The sequence below is a fragment of the Astatotilapia calliptera genome, chromosome 1 (assembly GCF_900246225.1).
Source record: "Astatotilapia calliptera chromosome 1, fAstCal1.2, whole genome shotgun sequence".
NCBI lineage: Eukaryota > Metazoa > Chordata > Actinopteri > Cichliformes > Cichlidae > Astatotilapia > Astatotilapia calliptera.
In genome coordinates this window covers 8,733,153-8,759,907 of record NC_039302.1, presented here as the reverse complement: position 1 = coordinate 8,759,907, position 26,755 = coordinate 8,733,153, and the positions used below count along the sequence as shown (strand labels likewise).

General features: G+C 39.9%; 1 protein-coding gene across 4 annotated transcripts; it reads right to left on the bottom strand.

The window, feature by feature from the left end:
- Positions 1 to 2,891: 2,891 nt before the first annotated feature.
- Positions 2,892 to 13,332, bottom strand: rbpms2a (RNA binding protein, mRNA processing factor 2a). Of its 4 annotated transcripts, XM_026162270.1 has the most exons (9): positions 13,259 to 13,332; positions 12,852 to 13,098; positions 10,555 to 10,632; positions 9,166 to 9,204; positions 8,890 to 8,952; positions 7,779 to 7,929; positions 6,786 to 6,949; positions 4,977 to 5,049; positions 2,892 to 3,969 (listed from the first exon to the last, which is right to left on the bottom strand). In XM_026162270.1, exons 2-8 carry the CDS (start codon positions 12,903 to 12,905, stop codon positions 4,984 to 4,986), a joined length of 615 nt encoding a protein of 204 aa, XP_026018055.1. In that variant the 5' UTR covers positions 12,906 to 13,098; positions 13,259 to 13,332; the 3' UTR covers positions 2,892 to 3,969; positions 4,977 to 4,983. The 4 variants fall into 4 exon arrangements, with proteins under 4 accessions (XP_026018055.1, XP_026018040.1, XP_026018041.1 ...); XM_026162255.1 differs by having other exon boundaries at positions 12,852 to 13,309; XM_026162256.1 differs by having other exon boundaries at positions 6,801 to 6,949; positions 12,852 to 13,307.
- Between the last annotated feature and the right edge of the window lie 13,423 nt (positions 13,333 to 26,755).

Below are 26,755 nucleotides of genomic sequence, written 5' to 3'. Positions count from 1 at the left end.
TGTTTTTAGATTGAGGGATGCGACAAGATTATATCGTACAACAATAAGAGAATAACAAAGAGTACACACGGCAGATGACCAAAATAGCATTGTAGGTAACCTGTGAAGGGATTTAAATTGTCCACTTAACTGACTCCGGCTGGCTTTTCTAATAAAATATGCTTTCTGAGACTGTAATCACAGACAAGGAACCACTACTTACTTGCACTTAAAGATGGATGATATATGCATGTATTGATTTGTGAGGGTGGAAAGTCTATGCAGCAGCAGACTTAGTCATGTGACAATATAAAAATAGAGCAAAGCACACTTAAAGTACATCAAACAGCAGTTAATACTGGTATAGAGCAGAATTATGTTTGCTGTATGTCAAACTCATGATGTGCACCTGGAAATTTAACATTATGTGGTTGAAAACTATAGGAAAGAGAGAGTGCACGGGAAAAATGAGTCATTCAAAGGCAAGTTCTAATGAGAACACTGCTGGCTGAAGACGCTGCTGTGTAGACACTCTTACTTCCACGAGAGGTCTCTGTAGCTGCTGCAGGTAAGCTGCTCATGTGGGAGCTGAGCCGGCAGAGGGCAGAACAGACCTGCAGTGAGAAACAACAGTTTTGTTTTGTTTTTAAAACACCACCACCAAACTGGAACAAGTTAGTTTTGTTATGAGCCACATGTGCTGTGAACACAAGAAAAATTTGTGTACTTTATGTCTTTCTACATGTTGCAGTACGTGAATACATTTCACAGAATTCTATCCGATACACAATTAGAAAAAAAAGTCTTAAATTTATTATTTATTTACTGTGTTTCAGTTAGTACCTGTTCTTTCTGCAATGCAGAGTAAGATCTGTGAAGAAACAACATTGAATCCTCTGGATGAAGGAGCAGATAGTTCAGGTTTACATTTGGCCCCAGCCGATGAAAACAGCAGAGAAAGAGAAACTGTTCCTTTCAATCTGTAGCATCCCCATCTTAGCACTCTATTGATTTTATGTCAATCCAAATACTCTGAGATAGTGATGTTAAGTGACCCATATTTCCATGAAGGGCAAATGGCTGATTCTTGGGAGAATATTGGCTTCTTGTGAGGCATTTGTTGCTCTTTTGGGTTTTTACGTGTTTTAGAGTCACTGTCACCGTCTCTGGTTTAATTTAATTAGGTTCAGAAAATTCACAGAAATACTCAATATGATAATAATATATACATGTTTTCCAAGGTGATTAAATGACTTGCTTGATCAAGTTTTCTTTTAAAAATTCAAGTTAGAGAATTTTTAATGATCCAAACAGATCAAACCCATTTTAACCCATTATAGTGATAGTATGAATTTATTTTAGCTTTAAATGATAATGTTCTAAAGTCACCAGAGGAATTAAACTAAATATCATGAAGGAATTAAACTAAATATTTAATTTATAAATCAATTTCTAAAATAAAATAAAAAAAAGACTTAAATATGAATGTGGACTACCAGTCATGTATTTACACAGGGAATTTAATGTTTTTGCACATTTTTCCACACTAACATGTTTCAGATTATCAAACAAATTTTAATATTGGACTAAAACTACTGATGTAAATACGAAATGCAGATTTGAAATCATTTGAGGGGAAAAGGTTTTCCAAACTTAGCTGGGCTTACATGAAAAACCCAACAAATGGTTCTTCCACCCTTGTCAGCAAGAACTGCAGGAAAACATTTGTGATAACTGGCGATGAGTCTTTGACATCACTTGGGGAATTTTGGCCCAATTTTCTTTAGAGAATTCATTCAGACACACTGGAGGGTTTTCTATCACAAACGGCATTTCATTAGGTTCAACTCCAGACTTTGACTACGCCACACCAAAAACTTACTTTTGAACCATCCACATGTGGACCGTATGTTTTGACTCGTTGTCCTGCTGCAAATCAAGTGTGCTTGAGCTTCAATGATTGAAGTGATGGCCAGATATTCTCCTTCAGGAAGCGGCAAAGCAGCCTCAGACCGTCACACTACCACCACGTTTTTGTGATGTTTTGTAAAATATGCTAATTTTATACCAGAGCAGAACTCAAACCTTTCAAAAAGTTCAGTTCGCCAGTTTTCTTTATCCGTTGATAATTGCCCTTACCGTGGCTCATTGAGTCCCAAAGCCTACAAACTGCTTTGTAACCCTTTACAGACTGACAGGCATCAATGACTACTGGTCATTCATTTAGATCGTAGCATAATGTGTTGGTTTGCTTTAACCTGCTTCACTTTATCAGACAGGTTCCAATTTAAGGGATTTTTGACTTGGTTCAGGTCTGGCAGTAATTTGACGTGGGTGTGGCCATTGAAAATAATAAAACAAAATCTTCATTTAACCATGGGAGTCGATCACATTTGACATGTCCAGGGAATGTTTGTAAAAGCTTTTTTCACTTAAAAATCATTTAGAACTGCACTTTGTATTTATTAGGGTCATATTTACCTGGTATTAAATTTTCCTTTGATTGTCTGAAACATTTAGTGTGACAAATGTGCCCCCTTCCCAAACAAACAAAGGCCAAATACTTTTTCATGGCACTGTCGCTTAATTAGCACAATATTGTCAAATATAAATAGTTACCACCAGCACCACTTCAATTAGGCAGCTGGTCATATTGAGAAGAGTTGCTTAAGAGTCCCTGGAGGATCCATCACGGTAGGTTGAGCAGAGCATTTTAGCAGCTAATGAAGGCAGAGTGTGGAGGTCAGCTCCACATATGACGCAAACAGACATTAATGCAGTGGTGCATCACAAATGAAAAGTTGGTATGAATTATTGATGCCAACATCTGATGTTTCTTTGAGTTAGCATAGCGTTGGAGCGTTTAACTTTAGCGACCGACTTGACTCTGTGAGAAATGACAGATGTCCAGATATATGCATTCACTTTTTATTCATAAGATGGGATTATCATTTTTTACATCTTATGCACAGCAGATACAAAGACAAACAGGTTCTAAACCACAAACTAAATTCCTCCATCAGTCTAATCCTGCTTCCCATTTCAAAATGCCCCCACCCCCCCAAAAAAGCAACCCTTTGTTTGTAGTCCAGTTTCACATTCTGACAGATCATTTTACAGCAATCTCATTTTAGCAGAATGGCACAAGCCACGTTCAGAATACTTCCATGTTTTGACAGATACCCACTTCCCCTTTAAACAAATTGCACTTTTTCTTCTCTAAAACTACTTCAACAGGATTATAGGCTCAAAAACACCAAAAACACAAGAGACGACTAAACATACAACTTATACAGGTTCATTATTTAGTTGCACAAAAATGCATAAATATACATTATGCAAAAAGTACAAAAATATTTGTACTTTCCTTTACTCAAATAATGACAAACATTGATATGATCATAAGGACTGGGATTGTCAGAACATAGGGATGCATTCACAAGGTCCATGCGAGATAAGCCATTTACACAACAGCCTAGCTTTCACAGAGGTAAGACCAAGGTTCTACAGATAAACAAAACATTTCGCTGTCTAGGCCAAGGAAAAGCGGCAACACATACACTAAGAAAATTAGGATACACAGAACTCTGCGTTCTAAATTCATGCCAAAAAGACTTTAACATGCAATGACTTATAACGCTTCTAAACCTCCCAGGAGCAGCGGTAACTCAGGGAAGGACTAGCTTAACAACAGTTGCTTCAATGCATCAATTTTCCTCAGCAATTATGAGCCATTGAGTTTGAAAAGGTTTTGCATGAGGTTTTTTTTTTTTGAAGTGCTAAGATGGTACCACAATAGTTGCCAAGGATAAGCTCAGATTGTCGACAGCAAACTGGTCTTAACTCAGGCTCCCCCAGAGACAATCGGAAGGAGATATAAATACTGTTTGCTTATAGTAATGCACATTTGTCCATTAAATAAACTGATTAAATTAATGCAGAGCTTGGCAAACCTCACTTCAGCTGGACAAAGGTGTGGCTTCCAGAGGCCTGAAGAAAAAAAGGGGAGGAGACAGACAAGACTATCAGTTTTAATGCCAGGTAGCTTCCCAGTTTAAAAAACCAAAATGATCTAAGACCGTGTGAGTGCTCAGACTTCCCTTTTCCATCTGTGGTGCTCAGCCCCAAAACAACTGGTTCAAATTTAAGTCAAACACCTTAACAGGACATTTAAAATAAAATAAAAAAATGATCCAGTTACCCAAACTGCTAAACACACTGCTAGTATATCCTGTATACTCAAACAGAGGCAACTGGTGCATTTGCTGGGGACATTTCAGCTGTGGACTAATGGACATTTGATGCATTAGTAAACATTTACAGCAGAATGCAGACTGACCCCAAAAGGAGGGGAAAACAAACCTTACAGTATCTGTTCATGGTAAAGTGTCAGCCAGTCAAGAGTCCTATAATAGAAAGACTACATCACTGGTCTAAAAGTTCAGTGTGATGATAATCACCTATTCTGCAACAACGATCATACCCCTCTGCTGGAAACACCCATTCATGCACCAAATATGTTAATCCTCAGCTCAAACCCCTGCAAAGCATCTTAAAACAGATGAAAACTGTTTCAAATGGGCAAAGAAATTCATTTAAATACACAAAACTATATATAAGAAACAAAAAGCATAAGAGTTGTGTTTTAGGAAGCCATTTTACATTATAAAAAGATCAAATTTGAAGCCTTTTTATAAAAATGTACATCTTTAATGAGAACAAATAATTTGGGGCCGAGTTACAGAAAGGCTCGGGAAGTCCTGGCTACATTAACGTCTTACTGGATTTTGGCAATAGAAATCAGAATGTTGCCAGCCCTGTCCTTTAACAGCTAGTCAGATATTCAGGGATATGTATTTGTGTTTTTTATTGTGCTGTGTTTACTTATAAATTTTAATGTGTCATTATGCAGGTTTCAGTATGTATGACATCAGGCTAGCAGCAATAAGTGGGACGGTGACAATTCTAAAAATACTGTTTGACCAAAGGTTACTCACTAAATATCTAACAAAACTGCCGGGACTTCCATCCAGGCTGGGAAGTCTCAGAGGGAGTAGGGTACCAGCGCATCTAAAGAAACACAAACACAGTCATGTACACCAGACCAAAACCAGGCTTCAGTGCTTCAATCTACAATTCTGCAGATTAACAATTAATACTCGGAAACGATACTTTTATAGGCAGGTTTAGGAGGACCGAGTGTCCCTTTAAGCCCTAGTCACTGAAGCCATGGGAATGTGGGTCACGTAGCTGCTCATTCAGGACAAGTCCTGGAGTAATTAACAGGCATGGAAATGTGGAGAGGTGAACTTCTCCGTGTGTTAAACATTTCCACAGGGTAGGAGCTGGTATGTCTGTACCTTTCCTTACCTGTGACTAAACCTTAGAAAATGAGGCCTCCTGTTTCTACAAACTGTTATAGGCCACAACTGCACGGCCAGAATGCTCAACATAGTTCTGCAGTTATCAACACTTGTTTGGAGACATGTCGAGGATTTTTTGGTCGTGTCGTAGATAAAACAAAAAAAGCCAGGCAGTGGAAGAGCATTAGGATCGGCGGCATTTTAGGGGATCTTTCATCAGAATCCAATTAAAAGCTTTCCCTCCTTTATGTTTCTACCCACTCAGCTTCTCTTCCAGCAGGAACATAGACAGTAAGTTGGCACCTCCAGAAAAGGCCATAAGGTCCGACAATTTCTCCAAGCAAATGCCTTACATTCCTGAGCCCTCTGTGTGTGACAAGATGGCCAAAGTAATAGCTGCCTACTTTACAGTCTAGCACTCCCCTGCACTCCTATTGCACGACTGCATTAGCTGACAATGAACTTTAAATGACCCAACACGAGAAATATTTTCCATTGCTATTGTTACTAAAAGCCCTGCCTACTCCCTGGTAGCTGGCTGCACTATTGCTCTAGCAAATAGAGTGCAATTAGCTTACAGTGTAAACACTACCCATTTCTGTACAGATTCCTCATCCTCCATTCATCAGAAATAGAGTTGAGATTTAAAACCAGATTCCTTCCTTCCTCCCCCCCCCCCAAACACCAGACTCCAGCTACAGTCTACTGTAAATACAAACTTGCATCAAACACACACTTTAGCCTCACATGGATGCGTTTAATATTTCAGCGTTATTCCATGCTGAAAACCAAATCACAGGTTCTCATTAGTATGTGCATCTTTAACCCCCCAGCAAATACAGAATGCTATAAGTCACGTCCACAAAAATGTATCTCTCGTGATCAAAAACATAAGATTTAAAGCAAGTACTGTATTTAAAGGTTGCACTCAAAATGCACAAATCTCCACTGATGCATAACCATAGATGAGAACCTAAACCTTTAACAATTTAAAAATTGCCCTGTGGGGGATTATCAAATATGATCCTGATCCCAGAATTTCCAATTTGAAAACATCTTTTTATTATAAAAAAAGATCTTGGCTCACCGTTTGACAGGACTACAAAGTTGCACCGACAACCTCAACTCAGACTCGATACCGTCATCCTTTTAAGCAACGCATGCCGATGCTGTAACTGCATTACCTCAGAGGACCACTAGGTTTGTTTCTAGAAACTGAACCTCCGCTTTCAGCAGCACAGTTCTGGATGCTGAATCTCAAGGTCTTACATTTTTGGATCACATTTAATTTTACAGATTAAATGGACAAACTGAAATTAACACTTGTGCAAGAATCATGAATTTTAGGTTATGATAATCAGCATTGTATCAGAGTGTGGGCATTAATCTAACAGAATTCACAGATGGGGATGTTTAAAAAGAAAAGGAAAGAAAGAAACACACCGGTTGGTCCCTCACCTGGGCGTGGAGAGCTGCGGCTGCAGCGGCGGCCGCTGGGTAAGTGAAGGCTGCGTGAGGGAGGCCTGGAGTCAGCTCAGTGGTATACAGAGGGTAAGGAGTCCACGCATCCGGTGACGCTGGGATCAGTGCTGCCCCAGTCAGATCATCTGAGGAAGCACAAGGTGGAAGGAAACAGAGCTGACTGACCTACCTCTAGTGGCTTTCATCATTGCTATAGCTAGCTATATAGCTATATAGATATAGCTAGCTATATCTATATATCTCTATATCTATATATAAACCCAATCGACCCAATTTTTAACAGTCAGTTCTTTAAGTAAAGTTTTACCTTTTAAAAAACAAAAAAACAAACATTTTCTATGTGAATCAGACAAACTACAATTTGATTGCAAATTAGCTCACTTAACTTTAGTATTGGGTCAATTTGCAAAACTAATGGGAGCTCTAGTATAAAAGATCAGCATAAGATCCAGTCTGGATGCTGCAAGTGCAACAATGCAGTGTTACTGTGTAAAATGCTTGATAATGTTTTGTGAACTGATGTTTTTTTTTTTTTAGCCCTGTTGCTTCCCCTTCTTGCCCTTTGTGAAGAAAAAAAAAATCAGTGGGGAAAATATGATCTGAGAGGATCTAAAAAAAAAAAAAAAAAAAAAATTTGTCAAACCCTAAAGAATCACTGAGGTGTTCAGGCAAAGAGCGCAGAGACGACTGCTGACTAAAACCTGAGGGTGGAATTTCCCAGCTGGACAGAAGCAAAGCCGCTGTCAAAAGACTTGAGATGACGCATGCATGCAGAGGTGAGTTAGTCCTTCATTTGTTAGAAGTTTAACCTACAGGTATTTGCCTTAAAAAAAAAAAAAAATCCCACAATATCCAAAGTTTGTTTAAAGAAAAGGGCAACAAGGACAGCTATGTACTGGAATTGTCAGGGTGAGAGTGGATGAGAGCCTAGAGTGGTGCAGCGGTAAGACTTACATGGGTCCCGTGCAATGAAGTGTGCTCCTAGAGCAGGGTGGATATTTGTGGGGTTCGGTGTGGCCATCAGCTTACTCTTTGCCATCTTCGTGTTGGCTTTAGCAAACTCTAAGCGCAGGGTCTGGGGACTTTCAGGGTCAAAACGGATTCCCTGGGGGGAGAGACGGAGGGAGGGAGGGACACAGTATTGTAAGGGAGGTGGGCTTAGTTCGCGGGGCTGTAGCTCAGTCTCACATGGCGCCCTTTCCTTAAGCAGAGCTTAAATAGTCAGAACATATCCTTCAAGCTTCCCTTGAACCAACTACTCTCACTGGGATGCTAACACACCCGCTCCAACGTCACTAAACTAAAACTACTCATAAAAAGAGATGTCAAAATAAGGGCAGATTGAAGGACACTTCTGAAGTATTTCAAACACGCTTGCATCTCTTTCTCCTCATGACAAAAAACGGAGAGCGCAGGCGACCGCAGGTGATCAGTCACGTGAGCTCAGAGGAGACGGGGATGAAGAAAAGGGCCAGTGGTGAGACGTTGAGTGTTTAAGTTTGTGGTTTGACCCTGCTTGTGTTCTTGTGCTCTAAGCGTTGTGCCCACATGCAGGTGAGTAGTATTTTGGTGTATGTGTGTGTTTGTGTGTGTGTGACTGCTGATGTGTCTAAGAGGTGATGCTCATAAGGAATGCTAGGCTATGAGAGAGAAGTGTTAGATACTGCCAATGTGGGCTACTGAGTGACAAAAATAAGAGTTACACTACAGAAGATGTGTCCATATAAACACTACACATGTGGCTATAGAACAAGTATTACAGTAAAAGCAGTGATATGCAAAATGAGGAAAGCTACACAGGACTAAGAAGGATGTGTATCAAGGTCAAAGTAAACTACCGTAAGGCTACGGGATTCTGGCCTCTTTCCAAAAATGGCCCTGCCATTGAATTATAAAAGACAAAATGGGTTGGCTTCGAGAAATTTTTAAGAAAGGGTCCAAAAGACTTAAGTCCCAATCACTCTCTTAGGTTAAAGCAAAGGTTAGAACAAATCTAATTCCATTTACGATTTGTTTTATTAAATAGAGGGAAAACAGAAGACTGTAAAAACAAGCCGTTGCTTACATTTAGTGCATTTTTTGCAGCTTCAGCTCCAGACCGACTGTCAAAGGTTACAAACCCGACAGGCTGGAAGAGAAGGGAGGAAACAAAGCTACAACTTGACACACACGAGCACCATCATTTTCTTCAAATATCACACTCATTATTTTGCCGTCACAATATAATGATCCTGATGAAGTAGGAATTTCTGTGTCTTGTTGAATTAAAAAGAAAACTAGTGCCAACACAGCCTGCAAGTTTATTTAATATGGCATTAAAGCAATGATGAAGGCATCTCACCTGTTTTGATGTTAACTTAATCAGTGACCCTTCATAACCCTGCGGGGAAGAAAGATAGCCAATTATCCACCCTGGAGTCACATGCAGGAAGTCAAGCATGAATGTCTCACTATATGAAGAGAAGTCTGCTTTTGTGCACCTTCACTTTGAGCTCCGCAGCAGACCATCCCACACTCTGTGACAGTTTCATTTACATTTGTCACAATCAAATTACATGCACATTTCCAACAGGTGAAGCCTTCTGCAGTTTGACTACATGTAAAATACTGAGTCAGATTTGTCTTCAAAGCTAATCAAAGGAAAACGAGGACTGTAATAGGCCAAGCATGTGCTATCAGATATGCAAGATTCTCTTTTGCATTAGTTTAATAACAGCTTGGGCATGACTTCCAAATAAAGCCAATTTAAGTAAAATAACAAAATAAAACAAAAACAGCACAAGGTTTAGGAATTTACTCCTGTTTTAACTAAAAAATGAAGGAATTTTGCCTGACTAAACTATTGATAAATGGGATCTTTCCTAAACCTGATTTACAGCTATGGAAAATTAAACAACTTTTAGTGGCTATGATAAATCTTTAGCACCAGTCCAAACCAGACTCAGTTTCAGTAATTCAGAGCAAGAAAAGAGGCAGAATAGGTGAAGTTACAGCACTTCTCTTTAGAAGCTCCAGTATAAGGACACAAAGTCTTTATTTAAATGTAGTCCTGAATGTAAGAACTGAGATCAGATTAACCCTATCAGTACACAATGAGCAGTGTTTGCCTACAGTAGATGTAAAAGGGGCCAAAACAAAGCAGTGTTACAAGTACAATCGCTATTTCACAATGCACAAATGTTAGAGGAAATAAAAAAATTTCCCTACACAGTGGGCGAGCTGGGTCATGGAGAGAATTGGTTGGCCAATCGCGAGAGCTACTCATTTACACATTCCACAAGACCATCCATGTGCGAGGGATACCACTTCCAATTTGGTTAGTTAGGACAAGGGTGGGAGGGGTGTTTATGGAACTTGAGTCCGGTCAGGGAAAAAAACAGCAATGGGTGAACAATAATGTGGCCTCATTTCCATATATGTAAATATCTGGACTAGAAAGAAAGGAATTGGGTGGGCTTAGTTACACTAAAAAAAGAAGCACGGTACGGTCTGGCTGTTCATAGGCACTTGAAGAGATTCTTCACTTTTTCATGCAGGTAATCTTTATAGAAAGTGTCCACAGGTCTCTTCCAGAGCCTGGCACGCAGGAGCTACCCTTGATTTTTAAGTAGAGGGACAAATCCACATCCAATCAGCTGATATTACCCAAATGCACCAGTGCAGTTTCACGATGGGCAACACAAATTCCATCACATGTACCTAAAACTGCATTAGAAACGATAGAACTTACTTTAAAAGGTCTGAAGAGAAGGTAAAGTTCCCGTGGCTTGATATCGACCGGTAGGCCACTGACAAACAGTGTTCGTACCTGCAGACAAAAAAGAGAGGGGGATCACATTAGCAAATTTTCTGTGTTTTATTAGACCACTTATCACTCAAAAGATTTAAAAAAAAAAAACCTTGATAATTACCAAATACCAAAAGAAAGCTCAGACCGTGGAAATTTGAACTGACCTTTAAAACAATTATGGGTCTGCTGTTCCAGTAGCAAGAGCTTCACAGACCTTTCCTAAATTACTTCAGTGGCTAAAACGCTGAAATACTGCAGTGTAAAGTTGTACCACAAGAAAAACAACATTTCAGTAGATGTTACTTTAGGCCAATAGCCTCAACTTCCAGTTTATCTGGCCAACAAGAGGCCTCAATTCTTCCCGACACCATTACTTTTAAATGTCACAAAGACCTACAATTATCCACTGATGAATGTGAAAGTCATTTTTGTACTGCAGTTTTCCTCTTTTATGTTAGTCTTAATCATGCTGTGACCTCTGAAAATTAACAAGTGAACCCTTGGCTGGGTCTCGAACCTCAAGTCAGGAACCGCCAGAAACCCAAACAGAGCTCCGCTTTATTTAAGGGATTACAAAATGATGAATCAGGAATAATGAGTCATCGATGAGCGAAAACTGGGAGTACAGCGTTGTTTCAGCCGTACATTTCTCCAACATGTTACACAGAAAATGGTGAACGTGAAGCTGTAGAGGATCTTAAAGGCCATGTGCCCCCCCCAAAAGAAAGCCTTGAACCTGCCTTGATCAGATACTGAAAACTAGTGCTGTGTATAATCCAGTGTGGGCAGGAAAATGAACAGGGCGGTGTGAGGACCCATTAGTTCCCAGCCGGTGGGAAGGCCCACAGTACAATGGGGCTGCCAGAGGAACAGCACTGGACAACAGTGCACAGCGTGACACCATTTCCTTCCTCTGACCCGCGGCCCCAACCCTGTCGGCCCTCCGGCATTTTTCAGGTGCCGCACAGCAGCAATTCTCAGCTCTTTACAAGTCAGCATATACAGCGACTGAAAGCTGGCCCAGCTGGACACAACTCAGTGGAGATGTTTTAATTTATCCTCCAGCTTCTCACCAACAGTGCCTCCAAGATGACAAGCATATAGAGCTGGAGCTGCAAGGAAGCCCGTGCACCCTGTGTGGCTTCTGTAAAATTCACAATAATCAGTTTTACACAGATCGATTTCCAGAAACAAGCAGAATTGTTAATGACTGACAATGAAGCTTTTTCAGGACCAAAAAAAAAAAAAAAAAAAAAAAAAAATTAGGAGGAAAATTTTTTAAATGTATTCTTTGCTCCTAATTATGAAGAAAAAAAATGTTAAAGGAAAATGGGCTGCAAACAAAAAAAAGAAAGAAAAAAAAAAGTCAAGTGGCTACTCAAGGCTTTGTTGTAAGACAATGGGAACAAAGAAGGAGGAACAAAAGGCCTGGTGCTCCCCTCAGTGTCTCGCTATAAGGAGTCATTAAAGAGGAAATATAGCTGGCCACACAGACACAAGAGTGGCTGCTGAAAATAATTTAAATTAAAACAAATTAAAGAGGGCTTTGAAAATAAATACCACACTGCAACATTTTGTTTTAGGTTCCAGTTTTATGGTGACAAAAATGACAATGGCAGATTTTTGTAAGGGGGGGTGCAAAAAAGAAAAACGCTACACTATTCACTATGAATATGAATTTTACTGGCATAAATACAAATAAATGAAATAACAACAAGTTAGTTGCGCTTTCAAAGAAAAAAAAAACGTCTACAGGATATTTCGAAGACAAATTTAATTTCCAAGCCTAATTTTTTTAGACAAATTGTTAGATTTGACATGCTTGCATGTCTCACAAATTCACAGAATCTCAAAGGATATGGAGAAAAAAAAACCCCAAAACAGACGGGGTCATTTTTAACAGTCTTTGCACGCTGCTGCTAACAATCTGCAAACAGAGGTAATATTAACGTGTAAAAAGTAGGATTAGTGAAAGTTGAAGCTCACAGCAGCACGCCTTTAAGTAACAATTTGGAAAATATTAACGTGTGCGCAACTTTGTGAGGCTCCTCATGTGGCGCGGCAATGCCCCTTTAATTTTTGTTCATCATAAAGCGCTTCGGGACCGACTGGAAGAACGTAAAAGATAATTTGGGAGAAGTCTGAATGCGCGGCCGGAAACAAAGTTTTCATTAAACGTGAACGTGACCGGGTCACAGCCCTGCGCGCAGAAGAAATACAACTTTGGCTAAACTCACCTCCTCCTCGATGGAAACGTTGTTATTCGGCTCTGCGTCAGCTTTCAGACTCATGTTGACGGTCGCGTCGGCTGCTGCTGCTGCACAGAGTATCAAGTTTTTCCTCGTTGAGTGATATTTCCCCCAAGTGCGTCTGAAGCTGCAGTGAAAGTCCTGGTGGCGTTTGAACTTGAGCAGAGAAGATGTGCCGAGGTGAGTCTGTGCGGACGAGGACGGCGAAGTATCCGAGGATAGTTTAACAGCAACACTGCGAGAGAGAATCATTCATAAAAGGGAGGAGGAAAAGGAAAAAGGAAACACAGACACGCGCTAAACTAAAGGTGAGAAGGTGGATTTGTGCTCCATGTGTGAGGGTGAGAGATGGGGGAAGAAGTGCGCGTAAAAAAACTGAAAGCCTCTGCGCTCACATCAATGCCCTCAACTGTGGGACTGTGCGGAGGAAGAACAAGTAAACTTTTTCCTCATTGGAGCGCGTCTTTCTCTCTCCCTCCTCCTGAGCTCCCCCCTCCACCCCGTCTCTCCTCCTCCTCCTGGTTTTCAATTAGGTCATCAATTATGTTGGAGTCTGCTGTGAGCCGTAATCAGGCTGCAGATCCGCCTCAGCTGTTGCAGGAAGACCCGGCCCCTGCGCCGCTACATCACCGTTTCTATGGGACCCCCTCGCAGCCAATGGTAACGACCGCAAACCCGTTAACTTTATCGAAAATGAAACTACTGTTGGTGTTGCTGGCATTAGCTATATGCTAAACTCATATGTTTGTTCTTTTTTCCTCTTTGGCCTGCAACTTCTACGACCTTTCCCAAAAAGAAAAGAAAAAAATCTCTTCAGCAAATATTAAGCGCCGATTTTTACTGTAATGTTGAATTTGTAGTTATATATTTACTTAACGTGTGTTTCACGATTAAGCGAAATTCTGGTCTTTACATAATTGGATGTATAATTTTGCTGCGCACTAATTTAGGAGATTATTGGCTTTTGCTCTTTTATTCACCGTTTTTTTGGTGAAGAGTAAAATACAGAACATTATACAGTAAAGTGTTTTATAAAGTGAAATTATAATAAATATAATTCAGTGTGTACCGATGGTAGAGGCCATTTCAGATTTACTGTCAAGTATATCTTTATATGCCCTTTTTTATCTCTTGCTGACACTTTTGCTGAAGGATGAAGGTAAATGTGGTATTTCTGCTTTTCCCATTGAAAAAACATCTGAATACCCATTCCAGCACTGACTGCTGATTTTAGGAATATGACAGAATGAGGACATACAGTGAGATCTAACTCCTCTAATTTAGATCATTTTGAATATTTCTACTATATCAGAGTAAAATAACAAAACTGAACCGATGATTTATGGTTTACCTTAACCTTTAATAGCTGGTACACAAATACTCAGAAATGTAGAACTTAAAATGTCCTCTTAAAATATATCACAAGATGCAAGCATGATGCTGAATAGCCTAAAATATTTTTAAAATGTGCTAAAAAAAGAGAGAGATGTAATTTTGCTGATTTTGTGTGAATTTGGTTAATAAACTGCAAAATAAATGAGAAAACAGGGCCTTTTTAAAATGTGATATAAATGTGCATCATAGAAATGTTGTAACCTCTACTAATCTAAACAGAATCACGTAACGACGAAGAAATAATAACTGAGTGTTAATTGTTTGGGCTCAGGTTGATGTAAGAAGGGCGTGGGTGGAGGGACGGCTTGTGTTGTGTATCGAGGCTCAGCACTGGATGCGAGCCCAGCCTACAGCGTGTTTCCTCACAACAAGTCAGCTCTCAGAGGCCAACTGGTTTCCTGACTTTGTATAGGAACACAATCAAGCCCACGGGGCGAGGAGCATGGGGGTGGACTGACGTATTCTCACTAAAAATAGTGAAGCTGCTTTTTTAGTGTGTTTCTGCACACACTTAACCCAAGTGCTTAATACATGTACACACATATTGAAGACAAAGAAGAGTCCAGTCGCTCAATGAGAGGTGAGACATTTCAACACAAGCAAGAAGGTATTCGTGCAAACCCTTAAACAACGAAAAACAATCTGTTTATCGCACTGTGATCGGTGTGCGACTGTATTTCAGTGGAGGCCTAATTTTATAGCTTGCAGATTCAGTCTGAACCTTTATCCTGCACTGTACATCAGCAGCAAAGTGATTTTCTGATCAAGACACTGGGAATCGTTTCCTGTTTCTCTTCTCCTAAAATATACACATTTGCTTCTTTTTCTTTGTTTTGCATGACTTTAAATGTTTAAATATTTTTGTATTTTCAAAAAAAAAAATTGAAGACAATTTCAAATTTTGCATATTAGCTGAATATGAGAAAATAATAATTTGTTGCTGCCCTCCATAAATTTGTGCACAAATAGGCAAACTTTAATGCTTATAAAAACTGAGAAACTCTGAATAAAGCAGCCTATGACTGTTATTATCGTAATGGTTCTGACCAGTGAAATTAAGGATTATAATCTGCTCTATAAACTGAGATAAAGATAAGTCGGGTTTTAAGGTTCTGTTCTTAGTAAGTAAATTTATCCTTTAAGATACAACTCATGAGCTGCTTCACATCAATTAAAACCAACAAAACAAAAAAACATACCATCAGAAGTAAAATGACACCAGGATAAATGTAAAAAATGGAATTACAATAAAATGCTACCCAGTTAATATTCTTATAACTGGACAGGTACTGGACTTACACAATTTAATGGACGTTTACATTTTACTCAAATCTCCTTCCTAAAGGATATGTTTCTCATTTTGAGACGAAGCTCCTTGCCACAGGATGTAGTTCTACAGTTTATGGAAATGGTTTAGGGAGAAACTCCCCCAGTATAGATTAGATAAGGGGAAGTGACTCTTCTCTACCAGAAGCTAGCAGCTAAATTATGCTTGAGTTTGGAAGATGTGAAAAAAATGACATGTATTATGTTCTGTTTGTCTCTTTAGTAACACTCGCTGCCTATGAAATGTTAACTGTGTTGCTGAATGATCATTAATTTATTCAGCGTTTTCCATTTAAAAAAATGAAAAACATTAAAAAAAACATTTAAAAAAAAGAAGACGTGCATACGTAGATAATAGAACTGATCTGCATCACATTCAGTGATCATTTTCTGATGTTCCCTTTTACAAATATCATTCATTACATCAAATTCATGTATCAATTCCATCAGTTTGCCAAACCATTTTAAAGGAATAAAAATAAATTGCTTATAAATCCGAAGCAGATGAGATAACCATTCAAAAAAAAAAAAGTCATTGAGGCTCTAAACCTTTTATATACCTACATGTCACAGCCATCTTCACTGCTAAAGATAACTTTGTGCAGATGTACCAAACAAAATATGTCTTATTTATTATATGTCTCTTCGGCTGATTTTAAAAGAACACTTGATGTTGTTTGGAGGTGCACTCATAGACCTTTGTGCATGGAGGCTTTACATAATTGAGGGCTGAGCCATTTATGGTTGAAAAGAGATGTTTAGTTTTATTCTTTGTGGATTGCTTTCATACATTTGAGTATGTTTTTTCTGAGCTGAAGAAAAATGTGAAAATCAGTCTGCTCTTCTGGACTGGATGAGTGCCGCCTGCTTTTATTGATGAATGTATTTGTCAAAAAATGTTTCCTTTCAACTAAATCAGTAGTTTCAAAGTGGTCTTTTCTGTGTAGCATGATTTGTTTTTTATTATGTCTTTGGTTCCACTCCTTGGGCTACTGTCATTTTTGATAAGCATATAGTACAATATATGAATCCAAAATATTAGATCTTGCAAATGCAACATCCTGTCTAGTGATCTTCTCAGTTTAATCATATCATATCATATCATATCTATTTTATATTTCACATGTTAACAAATGTACCCTTATTTAAGCTATCTCCTGTGATATTTCAACACATTATTTAACCTCACAATCTGTCCTGATGGGGGTCCTGCATTACCATCAATAAAGTGTCTTGTTAAATTACCCTTCATTGTATCCACAAGATAATCCACACAGTTCAGGACCATTAAATCAGATTTTTCCGCCCTCTCTTTCAAACCACAAACACCTGACAGAAGCAGAGCCTGTATAGTTCAGAGGCTCTGGATAAGCCTCATGTTTTATTTGCGAAAAGCGGCCCCATTGTCCCATAAGTCACCTCGCACAGCACTCTTCTGCTTCACGCCACACTGAGCCTGTCCTAGTGCGTTAGCGTCACCCGCTGCTAAAGCACTTAGCTTGTGTTCTCCGTGTCCTCTGTGGTACAGCCAAACATCCATTTTGAGGTCCTAGGAAACTTTGAAGCTTTTTCTCCCACTCACTAAGCGAGGGAGGCGCGGGATACATTTGTGACGTTTCATGAATACTTTGTCCAATAAATAACTCCTTTCATGAATACATTAAAACCAATCAAAGGCGTGGATATTGCTAGGCTTTCATTCTAGATCCCATATAAACTGAATTTGCTTTTATTGAAAGAGCTTTATGCCACTAAAATGTGTAGGATGCTCTTCACCAGTGATAGCACCATTTATCCATTTGGTTGCCACATTTTTCTCCTGCCTTTTTTGCTAACACTTGTCAGACATTGTCACACCTGCTGTGAGAGCCAGAGAGGACAAGAGCGGGGTGACAAAGCAGCTTCTTGTGGTGGAAATCAATCAACCCGCATATACTGCACTGTGCAGATACATGCATCAGACATACCCACACTTCTACGTAGATTCATTGGGTATAATGTTTTACTTGTTAATTTCCATTTAAAGAGTAAGCAACATTTGTTGAGTAGTGGAAACAGCGGCCTCTGTGGCTGAAAGTGTTAACAACTGGATTTTGGTTCATTTAAATCTGCTGGTCTCAAGTTAAAGTGTTAAAAGGTCGACAGTCTATCAACAACTCATGGAACCAAAAAGAAATCCTTAATTAGCACAAGTAACAGTTAATGCTTTCATATGTCACATCTTTGTTGTTGCAATATTTATAACAAACAATGTGCAAACAAGGTGAATTATTATTATTATTATTATTATTATTATTATTATTATTATTATTATTATTATTATTATTATTATCATATGTATTAATGGTTGAAAGGATAGAACTAGCTACATTAGTTGTTGAATGATTTTTAGCAAAAAACAAACACACATACCCCCCCCCCCCAAAAACAAACAAACAAACAAACAAACAAACAAACAAAACAAAACAAAACAAAACCAGGAGTAATGTTTTGAGTTTTCAAGATATTATTTTGTAAGTCAGGGAAATCTCAACCAGCACAGACTTTTAAAGTAGCCTTTTGAGCTACTATGAAGCTGTCACCAAAAATAAGTATTACTCACTTATCCAGATCACACAGACTAGTACTGATGCTCTTTTTGGCTTAATTTTGGTCTTCACGCAAAATAATGCTGTAAAGAGATCCATTTATTCATTAGTTTGCCACTACCTTTGTGAATAGGTTTTTTTTCTTTCTGTTGCTTAATGGTACAGTACTTATAGTTATTCAATTAAAAGTTGATAGGAGCAGATTTGTGATTTGTGGAAGCCAGTTTGTTCCCATACCATATTTAAATACAGTGGCTGGGAAGGACGTCTACGCTCTGACTAATGGCATTTTATCTATGTGGCTAGCGACCATCCAAATACATAGTATGCATAAGTCAAATGAGATGAAAAGTCATAGACATTCATGTGCCATGAAGAGACATTTAAATTTATCCCTGCACGTTTAGACCCTAGATATTAGGGAAGAAGGAAAAAGATAATGCTACCGGGATTTTAATAAAATGTCCTCCTCTTCCTCGCCTCATCTCCTGAACTGAAGTCAGGACTCTAAGACACAAAAATGTTCATAGACATGTTTATTCATTCCCAATATTGTTGCAATTACTTATTTTTCGCAGATTAGACATACAACCCTCCTTTCTCCAGACAGCTGACAATGAGCCAGTTAGACAACAACAACAGCTGGTTACAAGCTAATATTATGCCAGCTAACGTTAGGCTTAAAAGTTGTAAAATCAAACTTTGCCTCTGATAAACAGTTTTTGATTACATTCTCAGATAGTATATGAGAGTTTATTTATTAAGCATTATAGTCCAACAAAGTTACATCCACTTCAAAGAATGTTTCACTAACTGTGGTGAACGCTAACAGCTAACAGTAGCTAACAGCAGCAAAAACAGCAGCGCTTACTGAAAGAAAATCTCAGCAGATCCTCAGCAACTCATTTGTGGTTGTGATTTGATGCTTTATAAATAAATCCGAATTGAATTGAACTGAATTAAAAGGAAAACAAGGGATACAAATCGACTGAAGGGCCAGATGCATTTCTCAACTCCTGTGCCAGATCTTTTGGTAATTCATATTTCTTAAGAACCCGACAGTCAGATCTCCTATAGATATGTTTTCTTTTGGTCTACCATCTCTTCTTTAAAAAGAAAAAAATATTCTAATTGAGAAAAAAGATAATGTTAAAGAATTAAAAGTAGGGATAAAGTTACTGAAATGGACACATATTGTGCGGGTTGGTCTACAGTGAGAGTTTGTAAAGTATTAAAATAATCAATGAAATTTTTGAAAAAATAGGATAATAAGCGTTTTTCCTCTGAGAAATGACATAACACCATCCATCAACCTTCTTCTGCTTTATCCAGGGCCGGGTCACGTCACTACCCACAGCTCGTGACCATAAGTGAGGGTAGAGACGTAGATCGACCAGTAAATTGAGAGCTTCGCTTTTACGCTCAGCTCACCACGATGGACCGGTGCAGCATCCGTATCACTGCGCTGCAGCACCAATCCGTCTGTTAATCTCCGGCTCCCTTCTCCCATCACTCACCAACAAGACCCCGAGATACTTGAACTCCACCCTTTTCCGGCTGAGGACCATGGCCTCAGATTTGGAGGTGCTGATCCTCATTCCCACTGCTTCACACTCTGCTGCGAACTGTTCCAGTTTGTTCCCGTTCCACCCAATTTCACATCATCCATGGAAAGATGAGATTCTGAGCCCACCTATGTGAAAGCCCTCCACCACTTGGCTGCGCCTAGAAATCCTGTCCATAAAAATTATGAACAGAATCAGTGACAAAGGGCAGCCCTGGCGGAGTCCATCACCCACCGGGAACGAGTCCGACTTATTGCCGGCAATGCAAACCAAGCTCTTGCAACGGTTGTATAGGGTTCCAATGGCCCGTAGCAATGGGCCAGACACCCCATACTCCCGTAGCACCTCCCACAGGACACCCCGAGGGACACGGTTGAATGCCTTCTCCAAGTCCACAAAACACATGTAGACTGGTTGGGCAAACTCCCATGCACCCTCAAGTATCCTTGAGAGGATAAAGAGCTGGTCCAGTGTTCCGCGACCAGGACGAAAACCGCATTGTTCCTCCTGTATCTGAAGTTCAACTAGCGGACGAACTCTCCTTTCCAGCACCCTGGCATAGACTTTCCCAGGGAGGCTGAGGAGTGTGATCCCCCTGTAGTTGGAACACACCCTCCGGTCCCCCTTCTTAAAAATGTGGACCACCACCACAGTCTGCCAGTCCAGGGGTACTGGGGTCTGCCAGGGGTACTGCCCCTGATCGCAACATTGTAGAGGCATGTCAACCAGGACAGCACTACAACGTCCAGAGCCTTCAGGAACTCGGGGCGGACCTCATCCACACCAGGGGCTCTGCCACCAAGGAGTTGTTTAACTGCCTCAGTGACCTCCCCCCCGGAAATTGGCGGGTCATTCCCCTCATCCCCAGACTCTGCTTCCTCCTCGGAAGACATGTCAGTGGGATTAAGGAGGTCCTCGAAGTATTCCTTCCACCGCCTGAGAATTTTCTCAGTTGAAGTCAGCAGCGCTCCACCAGCACTATACACAGTGCAGGTAGAGCACCGCTTTCCCCTCTTGAGACGCCTGACGGTTTGCCAGAATCTCTTCGAGGCAGTCTGAAAGTCTTTTTCCATGGCCTCTCTGAACTCCTCCCACACCCGAGTTTTTGCTTCAGCCACTACCCGAGCCGCATTCCACTTGGCCTTTCGGTACCTGTCAGCTTATAAACACATAAGAGTGTCACTTATGGACACTCTTATGTGTTTGTTATGGCCAAACTGTGATTTGCACAGAAGTCCAATAACAAAACACTACTCGGGTTCAGATGAGGGAGGCCATTCCTCCCAATCACGCCCCTCCAGGTCTCGCTGTCGTTACCCACGTGAGCACTGAAGTCTCCCAGCAGGACAACAGAGTCTCCAGGTGGAGCACCTTCCAGCACCCCACCCAGGGACTCTAAGAAGGCTGGGTACTTTGAACTGCCGCTCGGTGCATAAGCACAGATGACAGTCAGGACCCGTTCCCCGACCCTAAGGCGCAGGGAACAAACCCTCTCATCCACCGGGAAGAACCCCAACATACAGGTAGCAAGCCTTCTGCGGGTGGTGGGCCTGCGGGAGGATGAGCACATGTCCCCTTTTCGGGCTGTGACATAACACCCTTAAGACATTATGTCTCAGATGGCAAAGTAAGGCATAACATCAGTCACACTGGTCCACTATGGTGGGTTCAGTTTTTGATAAATGAGACTTTGAGAAGTGAACTCTGTTTAATACCTTAAATTGTATAAGTTACAACCTATTGTGTACCAAAGTGTACTTGAGCATGGCCTTATCCCACCATTAGCAGGAGAAGGTGGAGAAAGATTGAATCTAAAGTCTGCTACATAGTAATTCAGGCGAGTAATTCAGCCAATAAATCAAGTTATGAATATGTGAAAACCTCAGTTGCACAGGGGCAAGACTGCCACTGAATTTAAATTTTTGCAATGAAGATAAAGATTTGTCCTCCATTTATCCAGTTTGCTCACACCATCTTGAGATATACCAAGGGGTAATAGCTCTTTAGCCGTTGCCTTGTTGGTGCAAAAACACTATTTTATGTCTGTCGAACTTTGTCATGTCTGGTATTTTTGTATATTCCAGTAAAAAAATTGTAATAAACTTTCTGTTTTTGTGACAGGCTGCAAAGTGCCTAAAGATACAACTTAAAATTGTCTTTTTGTTAAGTTGTCTGTTATGTGTAGACACAACACTGCTTCATTCCTTGAGTTAGGGCCCATTTTTTCTGATGAATGATTGATGATTGGTCAGTGAAGTGAGCTAAAAAAAGAAATAAAATGTACTGCTCTGCAAATGGTCAGGTACACGGACTCGACTAAAAACTAATGCAAAAGCAGATGTCCAAAAAAAAAAAAAAACCTTTCGGAATGCTTGGTCAGGACCACTTTAAAAAGAAGAAAATAAATCCTGGCTCCTTGTAATCAATATATAAAGACATAGGGGTGGCTCAAGACTGTGGCACAGCTTTGTAGCTATGTGGATACCATGCCATGTTTACTGTTGGGTTTTACAACAGCACCTGTACTCCACACAACTTTTAGTTTACTGATAAGAACGGAGACATTATTGACTGAAAACTCTCCTGGATGACTCATCACTAAAATCCGTTTTATCGATCAGCCCACAAATCCCCCGAGAGAAAAGAAGAAGCCCACTTCTGCTGTCGCTTCAACAACATCATATTCAGCTTCTGAGAACTTCAGTTCTTAGAATCTCACTTTGGATGAATTTTAGGTTTCATGACAGAAATCAGTGCATGAAGTTTTTTGTTAGTTTGGGTCTCTAATTCTTCACATTAACACATGATAAAGGGGCACAGTGTCGTGTTAATTTTGTTTAGTAGACTCTTGTTCATGTAATAAAAACATTGTTTACAAGAGTATTTATTTATTTATTTATTTATTTTAGAAAGAGGGGCAATACATATTAATGAACATTTTAACAAATGTAAATATGCCAGATTATAGCCTTGGGCTAATTTCCATCTGCAGACCCTCTGGCAGGTTGGTGTTAAACACAAGTTAGTAAAAACATACAGAGACACTATTTACAGGTCATGTGACAAGGACAAAAACAGTGATTGATTATTGTTTAATTGATAGACCTCACTGTCTCTCCAAGGTGCAGCACGTCTTTGTTACACTGATTGTGGACAGTCACCTTATCATTTTCATGAAGTTTCCTTAAGCATTTCCAAAGTTGAAGGTTCGTTTATGCACACAGCCTTTGAAGATTATGCCTATATATATAAGAAATGACGTACTACTGGCTTCTTGGATGAAATCAAGGTGGAAGAAGTCCCGTCCATCCTCCTGTCTGTCCATCCATCCAATTCAGAGTCGGGGGCCTGGCCCAGCTACCATAGGGTGTGAGGTCGAGTACAGCATGGCGGTGGGTGTTACTAGCCACTGTAGCACTGTGGGGTTAGGTTAATTGATGATTCTAAAGTCCTTTTTAAATTTTTAACCAGTCTTAACACAATGGTCAACCAGCAAACCACTCAAACAGGAAGTGGGCAGTGATGCTACCAAACAGGAAGTGAGGTCATTTCTCAGCAACCATTTTAATGCATTGACACCAAATTAAATGCAAATTTTTGTTTGTCACAGACACGGTACAAAATGTAGCTTGTGTCAGAGCTCCGGACATAGCCGCGCCATTCCAGGGCTTGGTTTTAGCATGGGTGGTCTAGCCAGGACCCTCAAACGTGTAACTCTCGCTCCAAAAGTGTGTAGTCTTACCACTACAGTATCCAGCTGCCCAAACTTGGTGTATGGACTTCCAAAAGGCCCTACAGCCATGGTTTAAGCATTTTCATATTGAGCTAACATAGCAACCAGGAGCTCTGCTAAGTTGCTTGGTCCCATCATTGCTGTTTGCAGCTATATTTAGTATCTGTTAAAAACATCTATTATAATTCATTGCAGTGGAGGAATGAAAGCAGACAAACACAAGACTTTTTGCATTGCTGGTTTCTTTTTCTTTATTATTTTTAGATGTCAAACCTTTCTTCATCTCTCCAGATGTACAGCACTGACCACTGTGGTAACATCCCTGTGTTCACAGCTTTACTGCAGGGGCCTTTGAATTTGTAAATTACTGAAGAGTCAGCATGAATCACCTTTTAAGAAAAATAAGGTCTCGGTTACATCAGGACTTCGTGGCACAACAAATATGATATTCTATCATTGCTACACACTGTAACCCCAGTTCATTGCCTCCACCACTCTTGGATCTCAGAATTGTTATGTTTTCCAAAACGACAACAAAGTTGGTGCCAGCAGTGACTATGTTTATTGTTTCATACAAAGCAGAAAACAAAACTGTGAGCTAAAAAATGTTCCGAAAGATTTGCCAGATCACGGGACTACTGCGAGACCGTGTGTTACATATTGTTTGCAGCTTTGAAATAAAAAACAAATTTTTTTTTCTTCTTCTGGCAGTCTGTTGGTCTCTGTTTTTCTCACACTCGTTTTTCAGTCTTGCAGAAATGACAGAGCAGAGATGATCATGTTCTTAATCTTATAAGGTATTTCCTATTATGCTGAAACACTCCCACTTTGAGCATTCCTAGCAAGAGGAAGTGCAGAAGAAATAACCCGCCGGGACCATTTAAATAGTAATTTTCTCATGGAGTCAAACTTGCAGATAAAGGGGGGGAAAAGTCCACTGAGATTTTCCTCATCATGGGAAAATGTGAATGAAATTACTTTTCTGAATCATACTCCAAAATAAAAGTCAGCAAATTGAACACGGCAAACTGCCTGACTACTGCACTTTAGAGGTGGTGCTGTTGTGAAATGCAACGTTACTATGAACTTAGTGAAAAACAAACACTTTCACAACATCCTCCCACAGAATTAAGGCCTTAACTTCCTGTTTGTGTATGGAGTATGGGACATGGAGGGTTATGCTATTTAAACCAAAGGGCAGCAGATTCCCATCTAACAGGGGCTGGTGGAATCTGAAAGTCTGCTGCCAGCTTCTCAAGGGACTGAAAAACGGGTGGGAAAAGTTAAAATAAAGGAACTGAAGTAAAACATATGGAGCCCCCCCCCAAAGTTCAGCTGGGAAGAGAAGAGCCATGTGGAAATTCATATTTATTTTACTTTTTGGCAAATGTGCAATTAAAAAAAAAGAAAACAAAACAAAACAGTTTCTTCACCAAGATGGTTACATTGTTTTTTCTGTGTTGGTCCAGATCTCCACTAAAACTCAAAATCATTTGTCTGCCTGTTACTGAATGAAGCATATTAATTTTATAAATAATCCACTAAAGCTTAATATGTAAATAAAACAATCATGCTGGAAGCAGACAAGTGAATGAAAAGGGTTTCATGAAACAGGCTTCAGGGATGGACCTCCAAGCAGCGGAAAGACACATTAACTAAACTATGTTGTTGCTTCCTTAACCCAATCTCCAATCTGTAAATAAAGTGAATGCGCTCTTATTCAAAGTCTCTCCAGAGACCAAATAAGATGAATGCGTAGCGTGAATGACAGAGAAAATATGACGGAAAAACTGGCTGGGATCTCTTGCTTGATGTTTTATTGTGAGGATTTTCTGTTAAAATCTTTGCTGCATGTAATATTTAACGCTAGTAGGAGGATGGTAGAGGGTAGCTGCAGATAACTATTCCCTCATCACAGGGATTTCCAACACGGGAAGACCTTTAGATAACAATCAGACCCCCACCCTTCACCCTTTTCCTTCACTTGTGGGTACTTTTTGTAGCACCCAAAACAAGCAGACCATCTTGTGCCGCACATTTAGACTGTGTTTGAACTCTTTTTTTTTTTTTTTTTTTCTCAGCTGTGAGACATGATAATGTTCTGTTTTTGGGCCGCGCCTCTGGAATGTAAACGACCCGCTGCCCACTCATAAACAGAAGACTTCATAACAGCTGTGTAGCAGTGTTAGGGGGCCTAATGAAATACGGTTAAATCTCAATTTTCACTTGTAAATCTCATCACATTTGCAGTCATTTATTGAACGATAACATTATTATTAGTGATTTCTCACAGGGAATTTCTTTAATAAACTCATTTCCACTTGTTAGACTAGCGGTGTGTGTGATTGTATGGGTTTGTGTAAACATTCTGTAGACTTTAGCCACTGAACTAAAACCGTTTGTGTTTTCTCAACACCCCTTCCCCTCTGTTTTAGTCACTTTCATATGATCCAGATGTTTTGTGAGTTAGCCAAACTAACCAACCTCAAAACACAAACTGAGTTATAATTCTGACAACTTTAAAGCTGACCTGTTCAAAGATGGAAAATCCAAATATGGTTGAACAAATGTAAACCCCTTGCAGCCCATATACTTTTTTCCCCCCACAATGTTACTTATACAGGCTCTAAGAGGCTTTCAGAGCGCTGTGACGACAGTTAAACGGGCCTCTGTCTACCGCCAGTGCAAGCCGAGAGCTGCGGTGTTCTATTTTTGTGGTGTGATGAAGGAGTCAACTGTGGAGATGATATGAAAGTTTCCAGCAAATCACTGAGGCTATAACCTGTGATGTGCTGGTTTGTAACCGGCACAAATGGGTGAAATATGTGACGTTGAGCGTGGCAAGGTGCAGAAGCTCAAGCAAGTTTGTGACTCTAAAAAAAAGGAGTGAAATTCAAAACCACATTTCAGGTTTCCTGAAAACAGAGAAAATCTAATGCACTTTTTGACTTCATACCAATATACAAATACACATAATATTATCACAGAATGAAAAGCGACTCATTTTGTAAGACTTTATCCAGAGAGCTTGGATCAATGGATTTTATTTAGCCATCTTAAGTCCAACTTAAGTCCAGACTGAAATCTTGCAACACCCTCTGAGTGGATTGCCATTTATGTTTTTTACTTGTGTTTTTACTTATGGTGCCCAGATGTGTTCATGTTGTCAGTGAACTGAGCAAATAGCTCTTGCTACTAAAGAACATTCTAGCGATCAATGCACATGTATTGGACGGTAAAGAGTAATATGACCTGTTGTTGTAGCTACTGCTAAGAACACTTCAG

Coding starts and splice junctions, on each gene's coding strand:
- rbpms2a (XM_026162255.1), bottom strand. CDS start 13,115: ATGATTCTCTCTCGCAGTGTTGCTGTTAAACTATCCTCGGATACTTCG. Junction 10,633..12,851: donor ACGTTTCCATCGAGGAGGAG/GTGAGTTTAGCC, acceptor TTTTGTCTGCAG/GTACGAACACTGTTTGTCAG. Junction 8,953..9,165: donor TTAAGTTAACATCAAAACAG/GTGAGATGCCTT, acceptor CTTCTCTTCCAG/CCTGTCGGGTTTGTAACCTT.